The following is a 26,437-nucleotide window of genomic DNA, read 5'->3' as shown; positions in this document are numbered from 1 at the left end:
CCAGTGTGACAGTGCAATGATTAAATATGACAATTTCTAAAACTACTGTTGTGTCACCTCTTTAGTTCTCTACTCCATTCCAAAGGAGGGGGTAGAAGTGTCTGCACCACAAAGCTTGCTGCCTTTTTCTCTCTCTCACTATCTGTTTGCTGTTGATTCACCGACCGTTTAGGGCAAACATGGTTGCTTTGTCTCCCATTGCCTTTTTGGACCTTTTCTGTGTATTGTATGCAGCTGATTGCTGCATCACTGTAGTAATTTGCTTGCCAGAGGAAAAGGTGCATTATGTCTGCCCTCTTCTCCCAAACTACATAGTGGAGATGAGTGGAGACTTGCTTGCTTTCTGCTTAGCTGTTAAAAGAAGGGGAGGTGTGCAGGGGAGCATAAGAGCTGTGTAAGCAGCTACTGTAAATGGGGAGGGAGAAACTTGCTATGATTCAGAGGCACAGGGAACAGGCCTGGATAATCAGTCTATGCAGGACAGAAAGGATATTCTCTTACCAAGGATATCTGCTCCTTTCCATCCCTGTAGTGAGACAGGCAAGAGCTTCCTGGGGGAAAAAAAAAATCATCTATCTTTGCTGTGCTTAACTTCTGGTAGATCAAGGTATTTCAGAGAATAACCACATCCTTCCTAGTTTGGCCCATGCTGTATTCCCCCAGAAGGCCTGAACAACCAGATTTCTTCAGTCCCAGTAACTACTGTCACTCTCCTGTTCACAAAGCACTTAGTGGCCAAACTCTCCACGCATTTATCCTGCATACAAAAATTAAAAGCAGCTTTTCAGAGAGGGACTGTGCCCATCCAGCCTCATGATGGCCTAGCAGTACCTGACTACCCAGACTCCATGTCCCAGCTCTGTACTGCTTCACATAAGCTAATGCTCTTATTAGGAAGGTACAAGGTGTACCATTTTAAGCAAAGCTTAAGAATCCAGCTGGGTGGGGGAAATCTCTCTGGGGAGTATGCCTGGAGCTACAAGCAAAATGTTATATGCTGAAGGCTAACATGGCCCACAGATCATAAGATGAAAGGGTAGAAGAAAAGGTGGCCTTGAGTTTTTAGAACAGGAGAAATAGGGAAGATAATGGGGGGGAAGGCACCATGGCCAACAAAATGAGCGCTGTGGGCTAACAATAAGGAAACACTGGCTAATACAGGCATTCAGAACTGGGGAGAACAGGAGAGGTCCCAGCCGCCACCTTGCTGTGTAGAGCATGCTGCCTGCCACCCTCCCTTGGGTGCTTAGGTGCCTGTGGATGGGCGTGAATAGCAGTTATTGATAAGGATGGAATTACCTCTCTAGGATTGGGCTGACTTCTTCTAGGCCTTCATGCATCTACCCCACCGGCTGCTGCTCTAGTTAATAGTTTGGCCGTTCTGGAGGGAAATAAAAGGTCTCCTGCAGAAAGTGCTACCCCTGTCACATGTCTAAAGCCTCCTGATCCTTTACCAGTTGGGCAGCGGGGTGGGCCAAGAGCTGCTCCGGCCCTTTTCCATGTCCTTGGTGGGCCTGTCAGTGACTACTTGCACAGCGTTGTTCCTCTGTCTGCCTTCCCTAGTGCCACCTCAGCTGCAAGGTGCTGCAGCATCGCCTCAGGGGTGACTCCCCCAGGGCGTGTGCTGCCTTTTGTCTGCAGCAGTCTAGGAATGAGATGCTGGGGGAAGAGGGAGAAGGAAGAGGTGCCATTGCATTGCATATGCCTCTGATAAGGAGGTGGATGCATCCTCCTCTTTATCAGAGGCATCTGTGAAGGAGAAGAAAAGCAAATACGAGTCCTTGACTGCCTGTGAGGTTACAGTACAATGACATGGCTTGTGAGCTCCCTACAGCCCCCAGCTTCTCGCGGGTGAAGGTTTCTGCAGTGTGATGGAGGTGCTGGGGATGTACCTGTTTCTGTTTAGACTGGCTCCTGTGAGGGGTGGGTGAAAGCTCACACCAGGTTGTCCCACCAAGTAGTGGTAAGTTACTTCTGTGCTACAGCAAGCAATGAACTGTTGGGAAACTGTCTCTCCTTTGACTCTGATCTCACTAGCAGGAGGAGGCAGGGTCTTTAAAGTGTCAAGGATTTGGGTGGAGATTTTGGAGGGATGGAGGAGAGACTGTGTGAAGCACTGCATGCAGAAAGAGGATCCTGTAGTAACATCTTTAGCTTTAAGAGAGCCCTTTCTTATATTTGGATATCTTACATTTGGAGGAAGGAGGAGGTGATCATCAAGTAATGGGGTAAAGGAATTAGCGTCTTTCCTTACCAGCTGCCGTATTGATCCTTTAGAACTTGGATTTTTTTTTAAATATTATTTAAAAGCAAGTTGTTTTTCTTGCTTTCTTGCCTCTCTGGTTGGCCTGTGTCTCAGAATAAATAAAAATTAAGAGTAAATAAAAGTTAATAAATGAAAGTAATTTAATTAAGATACATACCTATGTCTATAGAGCAAAAATCTATAATTACTCAGGTCATAATTGTTTTAGACATTTTATCTTCATAAAAATAAATAACTGAACAAAAATGCCACAAAAGAAATATACCTCTGTGGAAGATTAGAACTATTTCCCACAAATACTTAGGAATGAAGTATCACATATTTTTCAAAAGAGATTTTATGTATATCTTTTTAAAAATCTCAAGTACTGCTTTTCCTATTACAATAATGATCTACTCTGAATAATAATGATTGTTATTAATAAAAATTATAATTTTATATTTTCAAGCTATAGTAAAGATGGTAGCCACAGAACTTAATTTAAAGTGGAAGGCCTGGTTTTCCATTTTGCATGCACGCTGATCTTCCCAGAAGCACTGATTTTACAGAAAATTACTCTGGATCAAAATTTACAGCAAATGGTGGATGCTAAGTATATAGAAAGTTGGCTACATGGTGAAAGCTTCCCAAACACAAACAAACTGAGGCTGCCACCCAGTTTTCCATTGTTCTTTTGAACTGTCTCTGGTTTGTGGTCAGACTCTTGGGTCATTCATTTCTAGTGCTGTGTCTGACTTGTGTTGGTCTGTGCTCTTGTGCTACTGAGAATTCATTCAGAAGATCCCGTCCTCCTTGTCAACCCGTGTGCATGACAGAAGTGACTTGTGCAGATTTTCTGGGGACTGAGCCAGTCTATTTGACGTTCAGGAAAGCACTTGAAACTGTACTGCATGAAAATGATTAAAATTACTAATTTCTGTAAACTTTCACTAATCCATTCACTCTGTTGTGATGTAAGAGACAATGTCAGGCATGCACAAGTCAGATGACTGAGTTGAAGCCCATGAAGCCGCATTTATCTACCTCACCACCTGCAGTTCTTACCTCTGTCTTCTGATTTTAGTATTTCCAGTTCCACTGACACGCTGCTTGGCTGGCTGTGAGACAAGCTATGTCTCATTTTTATGAGATAGGGCAAGAAATCAACAGGTGTGGTTACTTTTCGTTTTGTTGGATTTGGGAGGCTGAGGGTGGCAGTTTATTATTCCCCGTTAGCATGGGAATTAACTTCATAAGCCAGGTGATTTTCCAATTTATATACAATATCTCTGCCCCCACCTAACCAATAGCATGGCTAGCCCAGGTCCACGAAGAGTGGAAAACTTGATGCAGGCAACAGCGTGGCTTCTTGCAGAGCTTCCTCAGGTCTAGTGGGGTCAGCTTTGAGCCAAAGGTGTTGTGCCATATAACTGTGTTCCTGGGGGGGACTCAAGGCAGGATCAGCAGCCATGTAGAAATGCACCTGGCTGGGCTGGTGCTGGTCTGTGCAGAGCTGGTTCGGATGCCTTTGCATCCACAGAATGGTTTTCTTGCCATCCCGGTAACTCTGTATGGTAAAGGGCATCAAATGCTCTGGTGTTCTCCTAGTGTTAGCATGGCTTGGGTTTAGAAAAGGGGAGTTGAATAACTTGTGGGGAAGAGGACTAGTTGTCCCTTCCAGGCTGAGTTGGCAGCGACAGGTGACTTCCTAACTGCAGATTGTATGGCTTTCTGGCGCAGAAATGTCTCTTGCTTTTCTCTGTTGATCCTATATCACCTTATTTAAAATACTTAAATACTCAGTGGAACAGAATCCCCAGTTTCTCTCCCATGAGCGTACCAGTCACTGAGCGTTTGACTTAAGCTTTTTTTTTAAGACTGCTTAAATTTTTGTTTTATAGACTGGCAAAGGAAGTGTCTGAACATGGATCCCTGAGCATTTTGAGAAGTAGTCTGTTGCATAAATGCTGCCTTGGAGCTTGGCATTAGTTTCCTAACTTTGGGAGATATGTACTATTTGATTCCTGCTCCTCTTGAGCATTTTTTTTCTGGCTGTGAGGCTATCTCTGCTTCCTGAACTCTGTGAACGTTGTTCTTGGGTGCCTCTCTGTGTGGACATTGGATAGGGAAACTGCTTTTGAGGACTTTGTGAAGTGCCTGGAAATCAGGCATCACAAGTTTCTGTTGCAATAGCCAGTCCTCTTTGTGGATCTGGCTCTTGATTGCTTTAGTTGATGTCGCAGAAGACTGACAGAAGATTGCTTGAGAAAATCAATCCTGTCATGACTGAGATTTTCCTGATTTAGTTTATGCGTGAAGTAGGCAAGGAAGAAAGCGTGGTGCAGGGTTACTACTCTGGTAACTTGAGTGGTACTGTTCTGCTAAAGTGTGTCTCCACACTCACAAAGACAGGGGGAAACCATGAATCTGGTCTGACTTTTTTGGAACCAGAGCAGTAACGGCTTCTGCTGGAATTCCCTTCGAATGAGGAGTTTTTTTATGGATAACAGGCAGTCTATCAACAGCATTACTGGTAATCTTCTAAATTGTATTCTACACAAAGTTCAGCAATAAATCCATTTACTCCTGTAATACATGGCAAATACATGAAGAATTTAAGATTATTTTGAGGTCCTTCTGCTACCACAGTCCAGATGTAATGAAGCTCTGTCTAGACTTCAGATATTTGAGGGCCCGCAGTATACTTTTCCTTCAGTTAACTTATATTTGTCTTTTATGCTCTGTATAGTATACGTGGAGATAAAACCATATATAATTGAAAGTTTTCTATAAATAGTTCAGTTCTGTAATGCTTGGGAAAACTATCTCATATTTGTTTTGGACTGTAAATTGCAGAGGCTGGAATATCTATAATTTAGGTCAAGCTATAATTTAGGTTAGAACCACAAAATGCAGTGAATTTTGCTCATAAGCTATTTTGGAAGGTATTGGAATACTTGTACTTTAGTTTGTTTCAGAGTAACTTCTTAGTGAGATGTAATATTCCTGTTTATATTGTTTCCAACCTTTGTTAGAGTTAAGAAATACAGGGATATATGTATTTTTATTTTGTACTTAAGAAATACCTAAAGGGAAAACATGTAACTAAGTTGTTTTACTACAGAAAGAAATTCTGTAGTTGCTAGTTAATGCAAAACAGTCCAGAGTGCATAGAAGTGAAAAGCAGAATAGCCTGCTTTATCTTTCTGTGTATGTGTCTGTGTATACTGGTAATGGCAACGGCAAGTTTAGTGCCCAGTTGTGGTGGTAGAGTTGTTTTTGGTTTGCTTTTTTTAAAGTAAGTGAGAGTCTTGCTGCCCTACTGACCTCTGAAAACCTTCCCCCATGTGCCTTGTCCTTACCCTGGTTGGATTTCTCATTAATAGTCCCATCAACTTTGAACAGCTGGTATGAAGATTCACAATTGAGTATGTATTAAAGTATATCACATATATAAGTGTAGGGGTGAATGATGGTGAAGAGTTTGCAAATATACTCATGATTTCATTGCAAATATATTGAACGTTTAGATGATGAGTAATTCAGCTCATTGAGCAGTTGCACAGCCTGCAATCTGAACTCATGCCTGGCTAGTTTAGCTTGAGGTGGGTGATGAAGGTCTGGCCCCCCGGGGTCTGCACTGCATGATCATCTGACTGCTGGCCAGTTAGTCCCTGAGCCACTAGAGTTTACAGCACAGCATTTTTAAGATCAGCTGCCATCTGACTTTGCCTTCTAAATTATGGTGCTTCAGGTGCTGACCAGTTGGCAGCTCCCACACCTGTACGGCTGTGGGAGAAGCAGACTGCTGGGAACAGTTCAGTTTATCAACTCCTGCAAGTTAAGCTGTCCCCACGCTTTGTTCAGAGCCCTAAAATAACTTGTTGTCTTTGAAAGTCCAAGTGCATGCATTGCCTTTGCTGTTCAGCTGAAGGACAAAGGTGTAAGCTCATATCTTTGCAAACATCTTTCATTGCAGAACAGCATTGTTTGGTCCACTTGCTTGTTTACTATGTTTTTCTTTCTTTTCTGTTTTTCCCCCTCAGTTCCTTGAACTCCAGATTGTCCTTGTGTAGGAAACTTAAACTATTTGTGTCTTTTAAACTACTGGAGTAACCTGATTTCTACTCTGACAAAAGATTTCCTGCTTATCTCTGTAAATGCTAGACTGATTACATTTAAAAAACGTTTGAGAAGCTTTTAAATTAAACATGATCGTATTTGCCTTAATTCTATTTTGAAAGCTATAGAAAGTAATGCTGCTTTGTTTAAAAGCAGCTTATTAAAATAAGTCAAATTCATGTGCTCTCAATGGTTTTCTTTTACCTCTGTCAAATTAGCATGGAGTAATGATGCGTATTAAACCCGCCTGGAGTACTGTGTCCAGCTCTGGAGCCCTCAGCATAAGAAAGACACGGACCTGTTAGAGCAGGTCCAGAGGAGGGCCACGAAAATGATCAGGGGGATGGAACACCTCTCCTGTGAAGAAAGGCTGAGAGAGTTGGGGTTGTTCAGCCTGGAGAAGAGAAGGCTTCGGGGAGACCTTATTGCAGCCTTTCAGTACTTCAAGGGGGCTTATAAAAAAGATGGCAGCAAACTTTTTAGCAGGGCCTGTTGCAACAGGACAAGGGGGAATGGCTTTAAACTAAAGGGGGGTAGATCTAGACTAGATAGAAGGAATAAGCTTTTTACGCTGAGGGTGGTGAAACACTGGCACAGGTTGCCCAGAGAGGTGGTGGATGCCCCATCCCCGGAAACATTCAAGGTCAGGTTGGACGGGGCTCTGAGCAACCTGATCTAGTTGAAGATGTCCCTGCTCATTGCAGGGGGGTTGGACTAGGTGACCTTTAGAGGTCCCTTCCAACCCAAACTATTCTATGATTCTATATCTATGATTCTATATCTAAAATATTTTATTCCTATCAGTGAATTCTAGTCCTGAAAAAACTTTTGTCTTAGGGGAGTTACCCATATAATTTTGACTGAGGTTAGAAAATACAGATTATGACTGATACTTTCTGCTGGCAGCAATAGTCAATTATTACCCACAGCTCAGGTAGTGACATGGAGTATTTGGGGCCCCCCTAAATCTATAGCAAATTAATTCATACCATCTTCATTAGTAGTTTAAAGGATGGTTGACATTGCACTAATGTTCGTAAGCTGCACCCATGTTTCTGTTTTGCAGCTCTACTGTTGAATTAGCAACTTCTAGCAGACATGTAACAACAAGACGCTGACTCTTAAACTGCCTTAGCCTCCTGCAAAGTAGTTTCTAAATCCTTACATACCAACTTGAAAGTGTCTTTAATTTGCCTTTGATCTAAGTCCATCAATATAGCATTCAACTGGAAGAACCTAGTCTTTTCTCAACATTGCTTGAATCTAATCAAACCTGAAAACTTCATCCTTCATTTAGTTTCATGTGTTAGGACATTTATTTATCGTGACTTAATTAATTGTGCATGAATTAGGAGTCAGAGTTTCTTGGCAGCTGATTCACTGTGACCATGAGCAAATTACCACCCTTGCCAGCCCATCTGGGAATTGTATGAAGGCATTAATCTCTCTGGGTATGATGCTAATCTTGTTCGCATCCAGTCAAGAATAGCTCTATTGAAACAATAGTGTAGGATTAAATCAACCGTGCCATACTTGTTTCACTGTTTCTAATTGAAACAGATTATCATTATTAAAGTGGCTAAAGGTACCGTGAAGATTAATTGTTAGTATAGCTCTGTGAGTATAAACAGTAATTACTGCCTATTCTTTTGAGACCCGTTTGATTATACCATGGTTGACAGTGGCCGTGTTTCCTACATATCACATATGAAAGTGTATATGTAAAATATATTGTGTTTAGGTTTTGAGGTTGTACTTTAATTCTGTAATGACACTTACTGGACAGTAGTTGTGTTTGAGTCTGGTGCTGTAAATTATGAATCATTATTAATCATTAAGGTGAGGTGTTATTTCCTGTAAAGCAGGTAAATTGTTTTGTGAATAACAATGTGTATCTTTAATATAGATAGGAATCTGGGGTACACAGTGTAGTATGATTGTAGAAGTTGAGATTTAAGCCCATGTTTGCTTCCACGATTGAAATACAGTTATGTAAGTGACAAGGTTGTAATGTCGTTGCTTTAGGTCACAAGATTAGTATCAAATCATGAAACGAGTACCATTGCTTAACAGTGGGACAGCTGGTGTCTCTCATTGTTTAACTTAGTTAACCTCAGAGTTAACTAGGTTAACTAAACTAAATGTTTTAACTTGGTAGCTAGACCTCAGTGGTTAGCAGAGTAGGTTGTTACTGTCTTAAATAACTGGCTCCAATGGCTGAACAAAGGCTGTTATCCTCTGTATATCTCAGCAATTCAAGATATTTCCTGTCTCTTACAATCAGGGTTTACCATAGCTGATTGTAACAAAGACCTCGATATTTTGATCCACCATTTTCTATGTTATTTAAATATTTCTGTGACATTAATCAGCAGAGTACAGGAGAACATTTTCACTTGTTTTGGCATATGTTAGTAGTTATCATACATCCCAACCCTAGAGACATCTGATCATTTCTCTAATACTTTCCTCTAGGATAAAACTGAGATGAGGTAGAACAGAGCATCTGCACTGTCTGCCTGGAATAAAAGCTTGTTTCTGTTGTGTTGTGGACTTATAAGCTTGCTAAGCACAAAACAGAGAAGCATGCTGAGCACAAGATTGACGTACAGTTCTAGGTTGCAATTTACTTGTTGGCAAAGCATGTTTAAGAGCGTGTTTGCACCTAGCCATTTATTCTGTACTCTTCACCATTTGTTTTCACTCATCTCAGTTGTGTTATTGTTTCTAGGACCACACCATAATTGGATTTCTGAGATTAGTAAATCCTAGATTCTTTACAAAGTATGTCTGTTATGTTCTATCCAGAGGCAAAAAGCCAGACTAAGTAAGGTGTTGGTGTTTTGTTCAGTGCAGAGGATATTCCTCTCGCTGGCTGGTGATGCTCTACTCCCTTTGATTGTTTGACCGTATTCACAGTCCACAGTGGGTACGTGTATGCTTCACAGGGTTCAGTTCAGACTGTTTTGCACTGGGAGGTTTCTCTATAGGGCACGTGCCCCTCGTATTCTGCACTGACAATGCAGGGGCAAGTTTGCATTTCACAACCCTCAGTTCTTCACTGCTATTGCTTGAGGCAGCACTTCTGTTGTTACAGACTACATAATCTCTGGCTTTACAGTTGTGATTAGTTTGTTGGAGGTTTTTCTGGCAGATTGTTAGTGTGTTCTAGTTTGCCTCTTACTGTTTGTTGTTTTTTTCCCATTGGCAGGAGGATGAGAATTTATATTTTGGGACTTGTATTGGCTTTGTGAGGCTCCGTTCTTGGTTTTAAAAGAGCCTGGTCTCACTCTATTTTTAGCACTGCCATCACCAAATCTGCAGGTTTTCATCTCCGTCCTTCATGTGACAGAGCAATGGTTGCTAACGCTAGAAATGCCAAGTGCCTTTTCATGTGGTTGTGCCACCTGTACATCCTGACCTTCCTGAAGAAAACATCATGGTACTAGAGTCTAAATTCACTGGCTTGGTGAATCTGTGGGTTTAATCTTGGACTTGGATGCTCAGGACATAAACATGCGCATGTGTGCAGGTTAGCCAGCTAACCGCTTGGGTAAGAAATGGTTGGTGGTTGGGACACCCGTGATCCGTATAACACAGCCTTGAAGCAACCAATTCATACTCTCAGTGAGCCTGTGATCTTGGTTTTATACCTTTTTGCTTACACGCTATCCAGCAGGAGGAGTGGATACTGTGGTTTTGGTGAGATTTTGCTTTTATGGTCCATCAGGAAATGCAGACCTATTATTTTCTATAATGAAACATTTCCAAATTGGCTAGCTGGAAGTGAAGCCCACATTTAGAGATATGTAATTGTTAGCAGAGTTCCAGGTGTGATTCACGACCTTTTTTGCTGTTCTTAAATGGTAAAAGTAGGCAGTTTCTGAAAATAAATCTGTATTTTAAAAATCCTATTTGTGTGTGCTTGAGGCAAAGTTTTATGTTTTATAGAGTTTTTTTGGTTGAGGGAAATCATTGCCTGTAAAAAGGTATTGGAGTTTTTCTGATGGACTCAATAACTTTGTTGAAAGGGGTGACTCAGCCTGCATATTATACTTCAGTTTTCAAAAAGGCTTTGACATGGTCATAACCTATCTTTTTTAAAGAAACTATGCTGGTAACCCAATGGGAACTTTCTTTTCCAATGCCTACCTAAAGAACAAGAAGAAAAGTAGGAATAAATAAATGTTTTGTGACAAGTAGGTATGAAATCATTAGCTGATTGTTTGGTCCTATAGCAAATAAATGACTAGAGTCGTTCCCCCTAGTCATCTGTACTGAAACCTCTGACACAACTAACTCATAAATGACCTGGAAGAGGGATGGATAGTGAATTTGCTAAGAAAAAAGAAAAAGACTAAGGAGTTGCAGAAAGGTCTTGTGATAGATGCAGTTGGACAGTAAAATGGTAGGTGAGATTTAGGGATGGTAAATGCAGAGTAATGAATACAGGGAAAAATAACCCCCGCTATTCATACAAGTAGATGTGCATGGTATTATATTAGTTACTGTCACTCAGAGTCTTTGTCGTCACTGTGGATTCTGTGGAAATGTGAGGTCAGTGTTGAAGTGTAGTCAAGGCAAATAGAAGGCAAAAGTATATTATGAAAGGAGTAGAAATCAAAATGTAAAACATTATTATGCTGATATATAAATATAATATGTAAAAGATAGCAGGATGGCAAAATGGCGTGGAAAAAGTAGAGAGCAATCTGTTAACTGTCAAAACACAAACTAGGTTGCAAAACTGGGAGTTACAATAAACAAATAAAATGCAGTATTTTCTCAGCAGTGCCTGATTAAATTATGCAGTATAACTTACTGCTGTAGTATTTTTGCAAAGAGTATAAGCATAAATGGTTGAAAAAGGGAATTAGATGTGTTCTAGGAAGAAAGGAGGTCTGTTGGTGTCTTTTTCAACACAATGCCGGTGTTATAACCTGCTGCTCCTCAAGTTTCCTAAACCACTGATTGTTGGAAACTGGGAGGGATGTCAGCTTGTCATCTTGTACCTCCCCTTGCTACCAGCCGGGGTGAGAACTGCATGTTTGGTCTGACTGATAAGGTCTGCTTGTGTTTTCAGAACACCAAACCTCCTGCTCTTAACCTGTGCTCATGTTTTCAGGTGTCAAAAGGTAAATATTTTTAGCAGGCTGAAAGAAATGCTGTGAGAACAATTACTCATCAGCCAAGTCCTTGGATTTCTACTCTGATTACATTACAGGCTGAGCATAGCTTCCTTCCTACAATTTTGCATTTTTGAATTTATCTGTTAGGGTAGTTTTGTGCTTAAATATGTTCTTTAAACAACAGTATTTAGCCAATGACAACATGCTGTAGTAAAACTTTTGCAAGCATTTAATTTTCGCTTGTCATTATCTACCTCTAATATAGAGTATTATTGTGTAGTGATTCTTGTGATATTTTAGCTTTTAAGTATTTTCATATAACAAATTCTGTTAGAATGGTAAAGGTTGGGTTTATGTCCTGACTTTCTTCACCAGACAGTGCTTTCTTTATACTCATTTTCTGTATCAAGGGAGCGAACTTATGATATGTAGCCTTTTTAGCTATGTTGGAAAATGCTATTTAAAAATTGTTAGTAAATAGCTAGTAAAATATCTCTTTAGATAAAGTTGGTTTCATAGATATTAATTTTTTTTTTTTAATTCTTACTTTCTAGAGAAAATATTGCTGTTTTACTTAAGTCTGCAAAAGTTCTTGACCGGCACCCCAAAACTTGCTGTAGAAAATTAATTTTATTTTTTATCAGCTGAGATGAACTGTGGGTGATAAAAAGGAAGAATTCATAACAATCAAGACAATTTCTACAAGACTTAATTTCAAAAGTACACTCAATTTCTATAGGAGATGTATATGACTACTCAGGCTATTGTCTTTATTTTATCCTAAGTGCCAGGAAGAACAAAGCTAACATAAATTAAACATTGGAGCAAATAAAATTTAATTGAAAGGAAAACAAGCATCATAATTGTGCAAAGGAAATTTAATTCATTTAGGGTTAACTCCTGACTATTTTTTTCATCTGAAGCCGTGTAGCATTTAGGAAATAATCCAACTTATGGAACTGGAGCACATTATACCAGAGCTATACTTCTCTCCTTGTCATAAAATACTCAAGTCTTGGGTTCCTGAGAAGGCAGCTCCAGAGCAGACATCCAGAGGGGGGATCAGACTTCTGTGCGCCTGCTGTAATGGCATCTGCAGATGCAGCACGCAGCCGGAGTGCTCTGAAGGATGGTGCCAACATTTTTTTGGTTTTTCATAAAGTGTTTTTCTGTTATTCTTGCTCTGCCTTATCTTCGCCCTTCCCCCCGCTCCCCACACATTCCTATGTTTATTACAAAGATCCCTTGAGGATTTGTAGATATTCCATTTTGAAGGGGAAAACTTATTTATCAATGTCTTTCCTTTTAAACTGCATGCTCAGTAGTAAGACTTGCTCTTGGGGTATGGGTGTATATATATTTGGGATACTTAAAAGCTGACAAAAATAAGGATACTATTCTGGGCTCAGAAGTTAATCCTTCCTTCACTAGTCATTGGTTGAATATTTGAGATACATAGCTGTTAATGGCAAAGAATTAAATAAAATTCTTAATAAAAATCTTACTAAAAATTCTGCCTCCTTTGACAATTTCATGCAGTGTCCCTATTTATCAGCACATTTCCAAGTGTGTTAAATACTGTTTCAGCTTTCCTGACGCATGAATTTGACTATTTACGTGTGATATGGAGATTCCTTTTTCCTGAAATCCAAGAAGCGTTTTACCAAAAAGCCTACGTAAAAAGGCTGCCGTGATCCTGCAGTATGATTTCACCCTCAGCCGTGGGTTAGTTCCCTCAGAATGGTGTTTAAATTAGCTTGTTTTACTCTCATGAGCTGGATCAGGAATGTGTACCTGGCGTGGCAGACAGGACAGCGAACCGCAGCCTGCAGTGGATCCGAAGGCTGGGGCTTGTTCGAGCACCAGCCAGGTCGGAGCCTGTCAACACACGAACGCCCCACCAGCCCGCTCTGCTTCCCTTCCTTTTCGCTGGGCAGTCTCTGCAGGCCCGGTGAGCGGGGTGGAGGAGCCGATCCGTTCTGCGCACCCCCACCGGCCTGCCGCCCCAGCGCTCTTTGCGTGGGTGAAATGTCGGCGTGCCGTATGTGTGCCCCGTGTCCTGGCAATGCCTGGCGCCTCGTGGCCCTAGCTGATCTGTGATCTGGTCTCCACATGTCCAGAGAGTCACCAACAGGTCACCGGCGCGTGGTTGGCTTCTTCAGTTTTATTTCTGCCGGTGCTCGCTAGGAGGAGGGCCTACTTACACAGCCCCCCAGCACCTCCGCTCCCTTCTGTTGGCCCCGTTGCTGTAGGCATGCGGCCCGCTTAGAAGTACAGGGGCGCGCCTGGCGATGGATGCTGTTAGCGTGTCATCGCTTGCTTCCTTCAATTAGCTGCCCTTACAACAACGCAGCAGTTGCAAAAATGACCAACAGCTTCTGGTTTGTCTGAAGTTTGCACATGCGGTAGTATTTCAGCTAAAATAATTTTCTCTAATAATAAAGTTGATAAAGTCAAAGGTTGTTGGTTTTTTTTTTCCTTAAAAGCCTGTCTGGCTGTAAATAATGGATTGAATGAATTGGGGGGGAAAAAAGGGTTGCATTAAATTTCATTCTATGAATTCTCTAGTAAGAGCAGTCATCAGTTATTCACTGCCTGGTGCTCGGTAATACAGATAGAGAAATTATCAGTCATGCTGAGATTTTGAAATGCAAAGTTTAAATGAGGAATATTGATATTTGGACCTCATTAATAAAAAAACCCCAAACCTCTCTAGCATGAGAGAAGATGAGGAGTGTCACACACCACTTAGGACTGAAAATGTAATTTAACAGAAAGTACGGGGGCAAACCACCTTTAAAAATGTCAGGGCACTTATTTAGAAGCTGACTGGTGAACGTAGAAACTTAATGTTTTACCCTATTTTTTTAAAAATCTTGGGCTTTCATAATACCTTTCAGATTTCTAATATTGTCAAATAGGAAGGCCCAGGTTTGAATAGTTACAGGTAGGCCAAGATCCCAGGGCAGGGCCTGGGCTAGACGTGCTAACAGAGCTTCTCGCTGCTCAGGCCACCGGGTTTTGCTCTTTCACAACTGCTGAACAAACACTATTTTCTAGTACCTTTTCAAACCTACAGGGGAACAAATGTGAGCCATAGTGATGAAAGTCAGTTTTGATGCCTTGAATTCTCTTTTTAAATTTACTAACCAAAGCCTTTTTCTTCCCTGTAGCCTTTTCTTACAGTTATGAATCTTCACTGTTCACCAGACGTCCACACATTTCTGTGCAAAGCCTTTGTCCCTGCCTGCCTGGAGCAAGTTCATGTGATTCACCCTTGTCGAAGCCTCTGTGAGAAAGTGTATTCTGACTGTAAGCAGTTGATGGACACTTTTGGAATTACATGGCCTGAAGAGCTGGAATGTACCAGGTGGGGTATTTTTCATGTTGACAGATGGTGGGTGGGGTGATATTTTCATATTTGACTTAGACTGAGTTGAAAATCTGAGACAGAATATTAAGTATCTCCTTGCTGTAGGTTCCTCGTCACTGGTGACCCTACAGTGCTTATGCATAGGACTTTTTTTTTATTAAAACTTTTTTTCATTATTCAGATGATCACCTGCATTTTCTGCTTGTGACTTTTTTGCAACAAAGTTCTGCAGCAGTTCTTTTCAGTGTTCGTATCACTGCAAAAAGGAGCTTTTTACTATAAGTTTCTTAAAATATTAAATGTTACAGCATAGATTTTACTTTGGTTTCTGACCTCTAAACTAGGGATGATCATACGTACTTCATGGGGCTATTATAAATAATCGCTCATAAAATAATGAAATATAAAATAGTCTATATTTGAATGGACACAGAACATTAAATAGTGGAAGCCTTCTCTTACTCCTAACCGCTTAAACGTGCAAATTCAATCTTGTATTGCTTTTCCTGTACTGCCTGCCAAAAGTCTCTCTTTTTTTTTTTTTTTTAAAATGTCACCTTTTTCTCAAAGAGTTCACGTGTCTGTTCCAGAGAAAAGACAGTTAATACTACATTTGGGGAAAAGATGAGTCTCTATATATTCAGTGGAAACCACTGAAAACACTCTAGTGTAATCTTCTTGAGATTCTGACCTTCAATTGCAGATATTTATAAACAATTAAGGCCAGATGTTTGGGGGTTTTTTAACACAAGTCAGGGCAAGAAGTACAGGAAAGGAGCAGAGAGTGGAAACTCAAATAATTTTTCTAACCCCCATGCAGTTGCTAATCTGTGATAGGGCTGAGGGAGACCTGGGACAGTAGTCCTATGTTGTGATCTCTGGTAGAAATCCTTATTGGAGTGAACATGACAGATGGCATTAATGCCTTTTCCGTTAGTTCTGCAGAAAAATTGAAGTTGTGGGGTTTTAAAACAAGAAGGCATCAACTTTTCTTATCCAGTGTGAGCTTCTAGGCAACAGTAGTGCCACTCAGCGCAGCAAATGTCTTCAAGAATTGTTTTGGAAAATTAGAAAAATTACAAGTGAATCCAGTTATTCAATATATGTTTCAAATGACATTTTAAATCAAATTACATTTTTGCAGGAATCACTGCGGCTCTAAATTATTCTATTACTGCTAGCATTTACTGAAAATGAACCTGCTCTGTTCATATGTGAAATGATGTCTCCCCAGTAGCTGATATGGAGAAGTCCATGTAATGCAGGATGTTCTTACAACGGCAGACATCCTACTGCTGGAACCCATGGAAGAGACGCTGGCGTGAGGATAAGCAGTAACCAGAATCCTGAGATTCACGCTCTTGTATTCTTACAGACATGCATAATGCCTATTAAGACATGGGTGAATAAAGTTCACACTGTTCCCGTGCATACTGGTCTGGCCCATGGTTAATGAAAGAATCTGCTACAGAATCAGTTTTCTTAATGATTAGTGTGGATTTGTTTGGACGGCATGATAATGCAGAGAAAAAGAACAGAAGGTTTTTTTAGCTCAAGCTGAGCTTGCAAACTGACGTTGATGGACTCTTACAATAGAGTTTGACAAAGAATGTTTTGAGACAACAGAATCTTGCTTTAAAAGCTAGAATGCAAAACTTGTTCTTTTTAAATATATGCTTAAACTTGGAATGCTTATAAATACAAATCCCATTTTGAGTGAGTGCTTACCTGTTTGAGTTATACTTACATAATCTAGTTTGAAAATATGTCCAACACTGCTAATACTATAGTAACCATATAAAAAGGTCATATATTGTGTCCAGTTAGACCCTTGAGCAATTAAAGACTTGAGCAATTGAGTCTTGAGCAATTTCTAAATTAACATTGTGGAGCTAGGAAAAAATTGCTAAAACAGTGATAATTTTTTATAATGCTTATATTTTTTGCTTTTGTCTTTTTCAGTGAGGTAGTTTTATTGTTGTCGACAACGAAATACCACTATAACACAAAAAATTGTAATAATAATCATATACTAGTCATCAGTTAATTCTAGATACTATCAACCTTCTTTCTTTGTTTCTTGGTTGAAGCTTGCATTTTGACAAGATCATTTGCTGTCTCCGACAGTCTGTCATCCAGATTAAAAAAAACCAACTACTGTAAATATTTTTAAGTACCTATGTAAAAGTTTAGTAGAATTTAAGACTCTAAAAGAACAATTGCAATTTGAGTAGTGTTTCATAAGCAATAAAACAACAGATAGAGATCAACGGTTAAATAGCTGTGTTTGAATAGTCTTCTAAACTGAAAATATTTGAAGTCTGTTTTTTAAAATGCCACCTGATTTTTTTTATGTAATGCACATTTTGCATTATCTATAAAATTTATCAGTGCTTAGAATCAGATTTTTTTTTTCTAAGAAATAATTATAGTTGAGAATGAGGGATATTAAGATATTTCCTCTTCTGTTTATTTATGTAGACTAGTCAATTGTGATGAGACTGTTCCTGCCACTGCTGCTGTAACCACAAACGTACATGGAACTCAGAAGACCTTGGGCCAGACCCGAAGGGATTATGGATTCTGGTGTCCACGACACCTACACACTACCAATGGACAAGGCTACAAGTTTCTAGGAATTGATCAGTGTGCACCCCCGTGTCCCAATATGTACTTCAAAAATTATGAATTGGATGTTGCGAAAAGCTTCATTGGAATAGTTTCAATCTTTTGTCTTTGTGCTACGCTTTTCACATTCCTGACTTTCCTGATTGATGTTAAAAGGTTTAGGTACCCAGAGAGGCCGATCATATATTACTCTGTCTGTTATAGCATAGTCTCTCTAATGTACTTTATCGGATTTTTACTTGGGAACAGAACTGCCTGTAACGAGGCAGATGATAAGTTAGAAATTGGTGAAACAGTTGTTCTTGGCTCCCAAAACAAAGCCTGTACTGTCCTTTTCATGGTTTTGTATTTTTTCACTATGGCAGGAACTATATGGTGGGTGATTCTTACAATCACTTGGTTCCTTGCGGCGGGAAGAAAATGGAGCTGTGAAGCTATTGCGCAAAAGGCCATGTGGTTCCACGCAGTTGCGTGGGGAATACCTGGTTTTCTAACCATTATGCTCCTTGCAATGAACAAAGTTGAAGGGGACAATATCAGTGGAGTTTGTTTTGTGGGTCTCTACGATCTGGATGCCTCTCTGTACTTTGTGCTTTTGCCGTTGTGCCTTTGTGTTTTTTTCGGTCTCTCTCTTCTTTTAGCTGGTATTATTTCTTTAAATCACGTGCGGCAAGTCATACAGCACGATGGCAGAAACCAGGAGAAGCTAAAGAAATTTATGATCCGAATTGGAGTTTTTAGTGGTTTATACTTGGTGCCACTTGTAGCACTTCTTGGATGTTATGTCTATGAACTGGTGAACCGGAAAATCTGGGAAACGACTTGGGTATTTGACCACTGTGACCAGTACCATATTCCTTGTCCTTATCAGGCAAGTAGCAGTTTCCTTTATAAATAATACTGGAAAGTTAATTGGCAAAAACCATGATGCATCACCGTATCCTCTGTGCAGTTAGTTCATTATTTTCACATTGAGTAATCAGTTCAAGAACATGCAGTGATTAGTTGCTTTTTAAGTCAAAATCGGTGGTATCATACTTTTGCTTTGAAATTTTTCACAAATTGATAGCACTCAGCAATTAAATTCCAATTCACAGCTCTAAAGGGAATATATAAACTTTACAATATTTGAACTTCATGTTACAAATTGTGCCGGGGGGGAGGATCGTTCTTCACAGCATCTGTTCCTAAAAGTGGTTGCTCAGTATTTGGGTGCCTAGCTCAGTATCAAAGTAACTAAGGTGAGTTTGCATCGATTTCAGTTGAAGCTGAAATAATGATTCTTGAAAATTGAATCTAAATTGCATTTAAAATGTTGCTTATAAACGTAGATTTAAAATAATTTTCATCTTTTTTTCTTCAGAGTAGAAGTGTAAAACACTTGAAATTACAAAACAAATTTCCAGTATATTTTTTTTTCCATGATAGCTGTCATTTGTGGGCTGATGTTCAGTAATGTGAAGAAATCTTTAAGAAACCCAACCAAACAAAAAAAAAAAGAAAAAAACAAACAACCCAACAGCACTTTAAATTGCGGAGGTATTCCTACTTAACATTTGACTCTTAAAAAAAAAACAAACAAAAAAAAAAAAACAACCAACTTCCTTGGAAAGGCTTTTAAAGTATATCTGCCTATGTTCAGTACTCTCTATGGATTAAATCTCTTGTAAGTACACAAAACTCCCTGCAATCGCAAGTAATTTGTGGTTTGTTTCTTTCCATTTAAGAACAAATACAAAAGAAGACACCATCACGAAGAGAAGTGCAATTGTCTCATGTCTTCTTTCATGGCTTTGCACTTAGCATCTATGTTTTTACTGCAATAAACTATCATTAAAAAGAGGAATATAAACACAGGCATTATGGAATGATAAGGCTTGATCCTTCCCCTTCCTTAAACATCCTCTATATCCTCTGTATTGAAGTCAGTGTAAGCTGAGAGTAGCACAGCTCACAGACTTCTTGGTTATTTGTGCTTCTATTACCATTCTTAACAAGTGCACTTTGTCTTCAGCGGGTTTTGCACTGCGCTCTGTATCAACCTAAATGGTCCAAAATATACAAGGTTGAAAACAAGGCTTTTATGCTTTTTAAAAAAAAACTTGTTTTGTAGTGCTGAAATGTAACAGCTTGGCATAATAAGGCAGAAAGAGCATGTCTCCTCAGCCTTTAATTAACCTATTGGAAAGAGTAAATAGCAACAGGGAATATTACACAAAGACATACTTAATGGGATCTGTCCCTGTAATAAAAAGCATGTGCTAACTATGGAGTAGCTTAAAGTGGCGTGCTTGGCCTTGGCTTACCTGAGCTAGCTTGTACACTTTTATTACATTGGCCAGATCAAAACCAAACAAAAACAAACTTCAGTTTAAGTAGCTAATGTTACCTGGCCATGAAAAATAGTGACTTTCATAGATGGGACTGGCAGATAAGCCAGGTAATGTAAATTAAATTTGCAGCATGGAACCAGAAGATAATAATCTCTTACTGAGTTAAATGTCTCAGCTCCTATGATCCAATTCTGCAAATAGGTGGATTAATTTTGCAATAAACAGAAAACTACTATGTAGTTCCCTGCGGCTCCTTGAAGATGCTGTCTAATCTGATTAACTCCCAACTCATCCACTTAACTGTTTCTTTTAAGTTGAAGGGATAAATCTTATACATACAAACTATCTCTGAAGAACATGGTTACTAATACTATTACCTGCAAAATAATCTTTCCTTTCAATTTAAAAGAAAAATATTTCCTTCTGACTAATCTCCTCTCTGTGTGTTCAGCTGTAGATATTAACCAGGTCTGACTTGACTGTACATGTCTAACATTTGTCCACAGTACAAGCCTCAACAAAGAACAACAGCCGTAAGGAGAAAGTCTCTCTTTTACATAATTTGTTTTCTGCATTTAAAAAATAAATCAACAAGTATATTTTCTTCTTTGCATTTATTAAACTTTGTTATCTTCTAGGCAAAGGCACTAGCAAGACCAGAAATATTTTTGTTTCTGATGAAATATCTGCTGACATTAATTGTTGGCATATCTCCAGTCTTCTGGGTGGGAAGTAAAAAGACCTGTTCTGAATGGGCCAATTTCTTCAACAGAAACCGCAAAAGAGAGTAAGAACAATTTTTTTTTATTCCTGTTTTTTAAAGTGTATACTTTAGAATAAGTTGGATTTCAGACGTTTCTTAAATATAGCTCAGGTACATCGGGGATAAAAGGAAGACGAGGGAAAATGTGGGCCCTTTCCATAATGAAATGGGTGACCTGGTTACCCGGGATACGGAGAAGGTGGAGGTACTCAATGACTTTTTTGCCTTGGTCTTCACCAGCAAGTGCTCGAGCCTCACTACCCAAGCCACGGAAGGCACAGGTTGGGACTGGGAGAAGAAAGAGCCACCCACTGTGGGAGAACATCAGGTTGGAGACCATCTAAGGCACCTGAAGGTGCACAAGTCCATGGGACCCGATGAGATCCATCTGCAGGTCCTGAAGGAACTGGCGGATGAAGTTGCTAAGCCACTATCCATCGTATTTGAGAAGTCGTGGCAGTCCGGTGAAGTTCCCACTGACTAGAAAAGGGGAAACATAACCCCCATTTTTAAAAAGGGAAAAAAGGAAGACCCAGGGAACTACAGGCCAGTCAGTCTCACCTCTGTGCCCGGGAAGATCATGGAACAGATCCTCCTGGAAGCTGTGCTAAGGCACATGGAGGACAGGGAGGTGATTCGAGACAGCCAGCATGGCTTCACCAAGGGCAAGTCCTGCCTGACCAACCTAGTGGCCTTCTATGATGGAGTGACTGCATCAGTGGACATGGAAGGGGCTACAGATGTCGTCTAGCTGGACCTTTGTAAGGCCTTTGACACGGTCCCCCACAACATCCTTCTCTCTAAACTGGAGAGGTATAGATTTGATGGGTGGACTGTCCGGTAAAGGGTGAGGAATTGGTTAGATGGTCACATCCAGAGGGTAGTGGTCAACGGCTCAAAGTCCAGATGGAAACTGGTGACGAGTGGTGTCCCGCAGGGGTCTGTATTCGGACTGGTACTGTTTAATATCTTCATCAGTGACATAGACAGTGGGATCGAGCGCACCCTCAGCAAGTTTGCAGATGACACCAAGCTGAGTGGTGTGGTTGACACCAGAGTGGCGGGATGTATCCAGAGGGACCTGGACAAGCTGGAGAAGTGGGCCCGTGTGAACCTCGTGAGGTTTAGCAAGGCCAAGTGCAAGGTCCTGCACCTGGGTCGGGGCAACCCCCGGTATCAGGCTCAGGGATGAAGGGATTGAGAGCAGCCCTACCGAGAAGGACTTGGGGGTACTGGTGGATGAAAAGCTGGACATGAGCCAGCAATGTGCGCTCGCAGCCCAGAAGGCCAATTGTATCCTGGGCTGCATCAAAAGAAGCGTGGCCAGCAGGTCGAGGGAGGGGATTCTGCCCCTCTACTCTGCTCTGGGGAGACCCCACCTGGAGTATTGCATCCAGCTCTGGAGCCCTCAGCATAAGAAAGACGTGGACCTGTTGGAGCGGGTCCAGAAGAGGGCCACAAAAATGATCAGGGGGATGGAACACCTCTCCTGTGAAGAAAGGCTGAGAGAGTTGGGGTTGTTCAGCCTGGAGAAGAGAAGGCTTCGGGGAGACCTTATTGCAGCCTATCAGTACTTCAAGGGGGCTTATAAAAAAGATGGCAGCAAACTTTTTAGCAGGGCCTGTTGTGACAGGACAAGGGGGAATGGCTTTAAACTAAAGGGGGGTAGATTCAGACTAGATAGAAGGAAGAAATTTTTTACGCTGAGGGTGGTGAAACACTGGCACAGGTTGCCCAGAGAGGTGGTGGATGCCCCATCCCCGGAAACATTCAAGGTCAGGTTGGACGGGGCTCTGAGCAACCTGATCTAGTTGAAGATGTCCCTGCTCATTGCAGGGGGGTTGGACTAGGTGACCTTTAGAGGTCCCTTCCAACCCAAACTATTCTATGATTCTATAATCAAAATGTTCTCCTCAGACCCTTTCTTTTTCGGTGTCTAAATGCTGAATATGGGCATCAGCAAAATTCCATTGGACTCCTTGGAAGTTTTACATATGCAGTGACTTTTTGACAGCATTCTTGGAAGATAGAAAATATTTCCCTCTGTTGACCTGTTCTCTTCATAGAGCAGAAGACATATTGTTGTGTTTAGCATTGGCTAATCTCTCTCTGGTTTCCAGTCAAATGAGGGAAGATAATTTCAGCCATCAACTTAGATCCTTTCATGTGTTCTGACTGCTTCATTTGGCACAGTACTTAGCTGTGTTTACTATCATGCAATAATAACATCCTCTGCTTTTCTCCTCTGCCAGGCTTGTCTTATTTTAAAATTAATTTTCACTGAACCCTCCTTAGTATCACTTTTATTGTATTAATCTACTGTTCCTTGTTTTTTTTCTGAAACAGAATAATTCAGTTTTGTTACTTAATTTTAGTAAATTCATATCTTTGGATTTAAACAAATTATAAATGTCATCTCCATTTCTTGTAGTTGTCATTTTTTCCATTCCTTTTTATTCCTTGATTATTTCGTTTTAGATTATCAGTGTTACTCGTAAATTATACTGTATTTTTAGATCTTTTTATTTCTTTGGATTTCCCAAGGCAGCAGTCCTTAAGCTGTTTTTATTTTACATCTACATTCCTTGATGGTGAGCTTATAGCTTCCTTTCCCTCTCCCCTCTTTTTCCATTTCCTGTATAATTTTTCTTGTGTTTCAGATGTTAACGGCTTTCAGCTATAAGAATTTTAAAATAATGAAGTCAATTTTATAATGCTTACCTCTTTTTTTACTTGAATGAGGTTTACTTTACATAAAGTTAATTTGGTAATACAGCTGCTTATGAGCTAATCCTGCTTTCCTCTCTTAGATGATTAATCTACTGAAGTCATTGGACCTACTTGCAGAAGTAAGAAATGTAAAAATCTGCTTTATTTAATTGTTCCACAGACATAATTACTTTGGAGCCATTATGATCAGATTTTTTCTCCTCTTTTCACATACAATTGTGTTCCTCATGTTCATTAATATCCAGCTCAGATTGCGTCATTGGTTGCTATTCTTTCACGTTTTTGTGTATGAAGCCATATTACATTATATCTAAGGTTATCCTCTTCATTCAGTTACATGCTTCTGTTTTCTTTCAGTCCAATCAGTGAGAGTCGAAGAGTGCTGCAAGAATCATGCGAATTTTTCTTGAGGCACAATTCCAAAGTTAAACATAAAAAGAAGCACTACAAATCAACTTCGCACAGATTGAAAGTCATTTCGAAGTCAATGGGGACTAGTACGGGTGGCACAACAAATCATGGAACTTCTGCAGTAGCAATCACTAATCATGATTACTTAAGCCAAGAAACTGTTGCAGAAATTAAAACCTCTCCAGAGACATCTGAGAAAGAGGTAGAGGCAGAGGGAACATCAGCCCGAAGAGTTGAGGAAGGTGAAAACAGTGGAGAACAAATGTTGTCTGGTTCTAAACTGACCATGGATCAGGAAAAAAGAAACAAATCAGATAGCACATGTGATATGAGTAGCTTGGCTGAGAGTATGAAGAGAGTAGGGGAAGGAAGGTAAGGTTCCTTAACTCAGTCTTTTGCTTGTTTGTGTTTCACCACTATTTTTGTAAGTTTTCTGTCACTTCTCTCTGAAGAATCAGTATACTCTCAGTATACAATTAACCTTTAGTAGCTGTCAAGAGTACTCTAATTCTTACGTGGCCACATGAAATAGTTTGTGTCTTTAGCGTATGGGCTATTTTGTATTTTTTTTAGGATTATTCTTTTCCTTTTAAGCATTGAGTGCTGGAGCTTAGCTCATAGGTTATCTCTGTATTGTTGAGCAGTGACCCTCAAGGAATCTGTGGCTGCAATGCAATCATTTTGAGATGTGGCAAGTCTGAAAAAGAACAACAGTGACCCTAAGCTTGAAAAGTGAACAGAACTGTATTGCATTCTCTTGAAAAAAGAATATAGGTTAAGATATGTTATAATTGCGTTGCTAAAAATGTGTTTTTTGCAGTGTAATGCACTGTGCTTAAAATTGACTCCCCATGTTTTATTTTTCATTACTTACAGAATAACTCCTAAGAATGATTTTATTGAATCTCCTGCATTACAAAGCAGCTGTTCCCAAATACCTGGAGTCTCACAGTCAGCTTCCGTATCGCTACTTGTCTACTCGGCTTCAGACACCAGAAGAGAGTTGGATTCAGGAAACAGTTCAAACCCTTGAAAGATTGAAATTTTATATGAACATTTTCAATGTATAAAACTGATACGGATTCTGTTACACTGGAAATAACTGATATTCTGTGCCTTATTAAAAACCACACATATCTTGCTTTGCACTTAAAAAATGTAAGTTTTGTTGTAGGGACAGCTAGCAATAATGTACTATATTTAATCCTATCCAGGAATAATGGAAATGGAAATTCTGTAGGACATGGCTGGATTGACTAGCAGTAATTTAAGAAAAAGATGAGAGAAACGAATATTATTCCCAACATAAGGAACACTTAGTAATGAATTGCATTAAAATAATGCTTAAAAAGCACTGCTACCTTTCAAGGCATAAAAGTTACATCTGCATCTTTGATACTTTCAAAACTTGTTAATTTTTTTCTCTTTTTTACTGTGTCTTAAACAGCAGTATCACTTAAGGGATACACAAATTTATAAATACTCTAAATTATGTGTCATGATGTATCAACTATAGCACTGTTTTATGGTAGTTTGTACACTGAATATGAAAGGGAATCTGGAATTATAGTGATTTATTTTGTACAGAAAAATGAATTTTGTAAATAATTGACTGCGTAAGGTCAATATTTAGAACTACTGTTTTGTATGTATTGTACAAACTCGGTAAAGTCAACATTCTTCCCTTAGGTGTTACTAAAGTCAACAGTCCTGTGGTGATCAGGCAATGAAGAAAACACTTCAGATCCCTGGCGGCATGGGGGACAGAATCTGAAGTGTACACTTTGGGGTTTTTTTACTGAGCTGCAGTGAAAGTGTTGTTTCACGTTGTTTCTATGCAAGTAACTTTTTTTAATTCTGTAGAGAAATACCTTGCAGAAAATAAACTATTGTTATTAATATACAGGCTTGTTTAACAATATACTTACTGAAAACAAGATGCTTTTTCTACAAAGCTTAATTTTTCTATATACTACAGCAATATATTTTCTTTAAATCAAAAAGGTCTTTTTTGTAGCCTTTCTTATGATAGGGTAGTTCTCAAGAGCAAGTACTGCTGACGTGGATAAGAATTTTATCATTCAGCTCTTAAGAAATCCTGGTTCCAGTGAAGTCAATGTGATTTATTACTTGAGATAATTTGGAGCCAGGGTTTTGCTGTTTCCTGAACCTAAATGTCAATGCGTTTTGTAAGACCGTTCAGCATCTTACATCTGATTACTAATAAGAATATTTCTCAATATTTTGATATTATGCAGAAAAATTGTTTTCCAATTTGGGCAGCATTTGTGGTGATGCTTTAAACAATCAAACAAAACTGTCGTGGTACAAAGGTCATGTATATGCTGAATCAACGGGAACTACAGTTCTGATAAAGTGAAGTTATTTGTTTTATCCATCGTGCATTAAAAATGGAATGTATTTACCCTTATATTGCAGCATCGGCATTTTAGCATTTGTAATTTATTGCCTTAAATAGGACGTGCTATTTCTTTTATAATTTCCCCATTTAAAATATACAAATATAAAATACATCCTTGCTGCTGAGAAGGACAGTGAGAAAGATCTGAAAAGTCTCCTGTGAAAATGCACACTAAGTACCCTTCATTCTTGTAGTCATGTTTGTAAACGGGTAACTTTATACACATGTTCAGTAGTTCTGTTATTACTGTCTTTGTTAGTAATAAAATATACTGTTGTATA

At 39.6% G+C, this 26,437-nt stretch overlaps 1 protein-coding gene across 2 annotated transcripts in view; it reads left to right on the top strand.

Annotated features, from left to right (window-relative positions):
• FZD6 (frizzled class receptor 6) overlaps positions 1 to 26,437 on the top strand; it is a 34,613-nt gene extending 8,176 nt beyond the window's left edge. For both annotated transcript variants that reach the window (XM_076329304.1, XM_076329305.1), the window contains exons 3-7: positions 14,670 to 14,866; positions 17,351 to 18,368; positions 20,469 to 20,617; positions 23,681 to 24,106; positions 24,611 to 26,437. In XM_076329304.1, coding sequence (XP_076185419.1) covers positions 14,670 to 14,866; positions 17,351 to 18,368; positions 20,469 to 20,617; positions 23,681 to 24,106; positions 24,611 to 24,767 — 1,947 coding nt within the window. In that variant the 3' untranslated portion in view covers positions 24,768 to 26,437. The remainder of the gene's footprint in view (positions 1 to 14,669; positions 14,867 to 17,350; positions 18,369 to 20,468; positions 20,618 to 23,680; positions 24,107 to 24,610) is intronic.

This window comes from Aptenodytes patagonicus, chromosome 2, assembly GCF_965638725.1.
Source record: "Aptenodytes patagonicus chromosome 2, bAptPat1.pri.cur, whole genome shotgun sequence".
NCBI lineage: Eukaryota > Metazoa > Chordata > Aves > Sphenisciformes > Spheniscidae > Aptenodytes > Aptenodytes patagonicus.
Note: the sequence above shows the minus strand (reverse complement) of the source record. Positions and strands in the feature narration are given on the sequence as shown.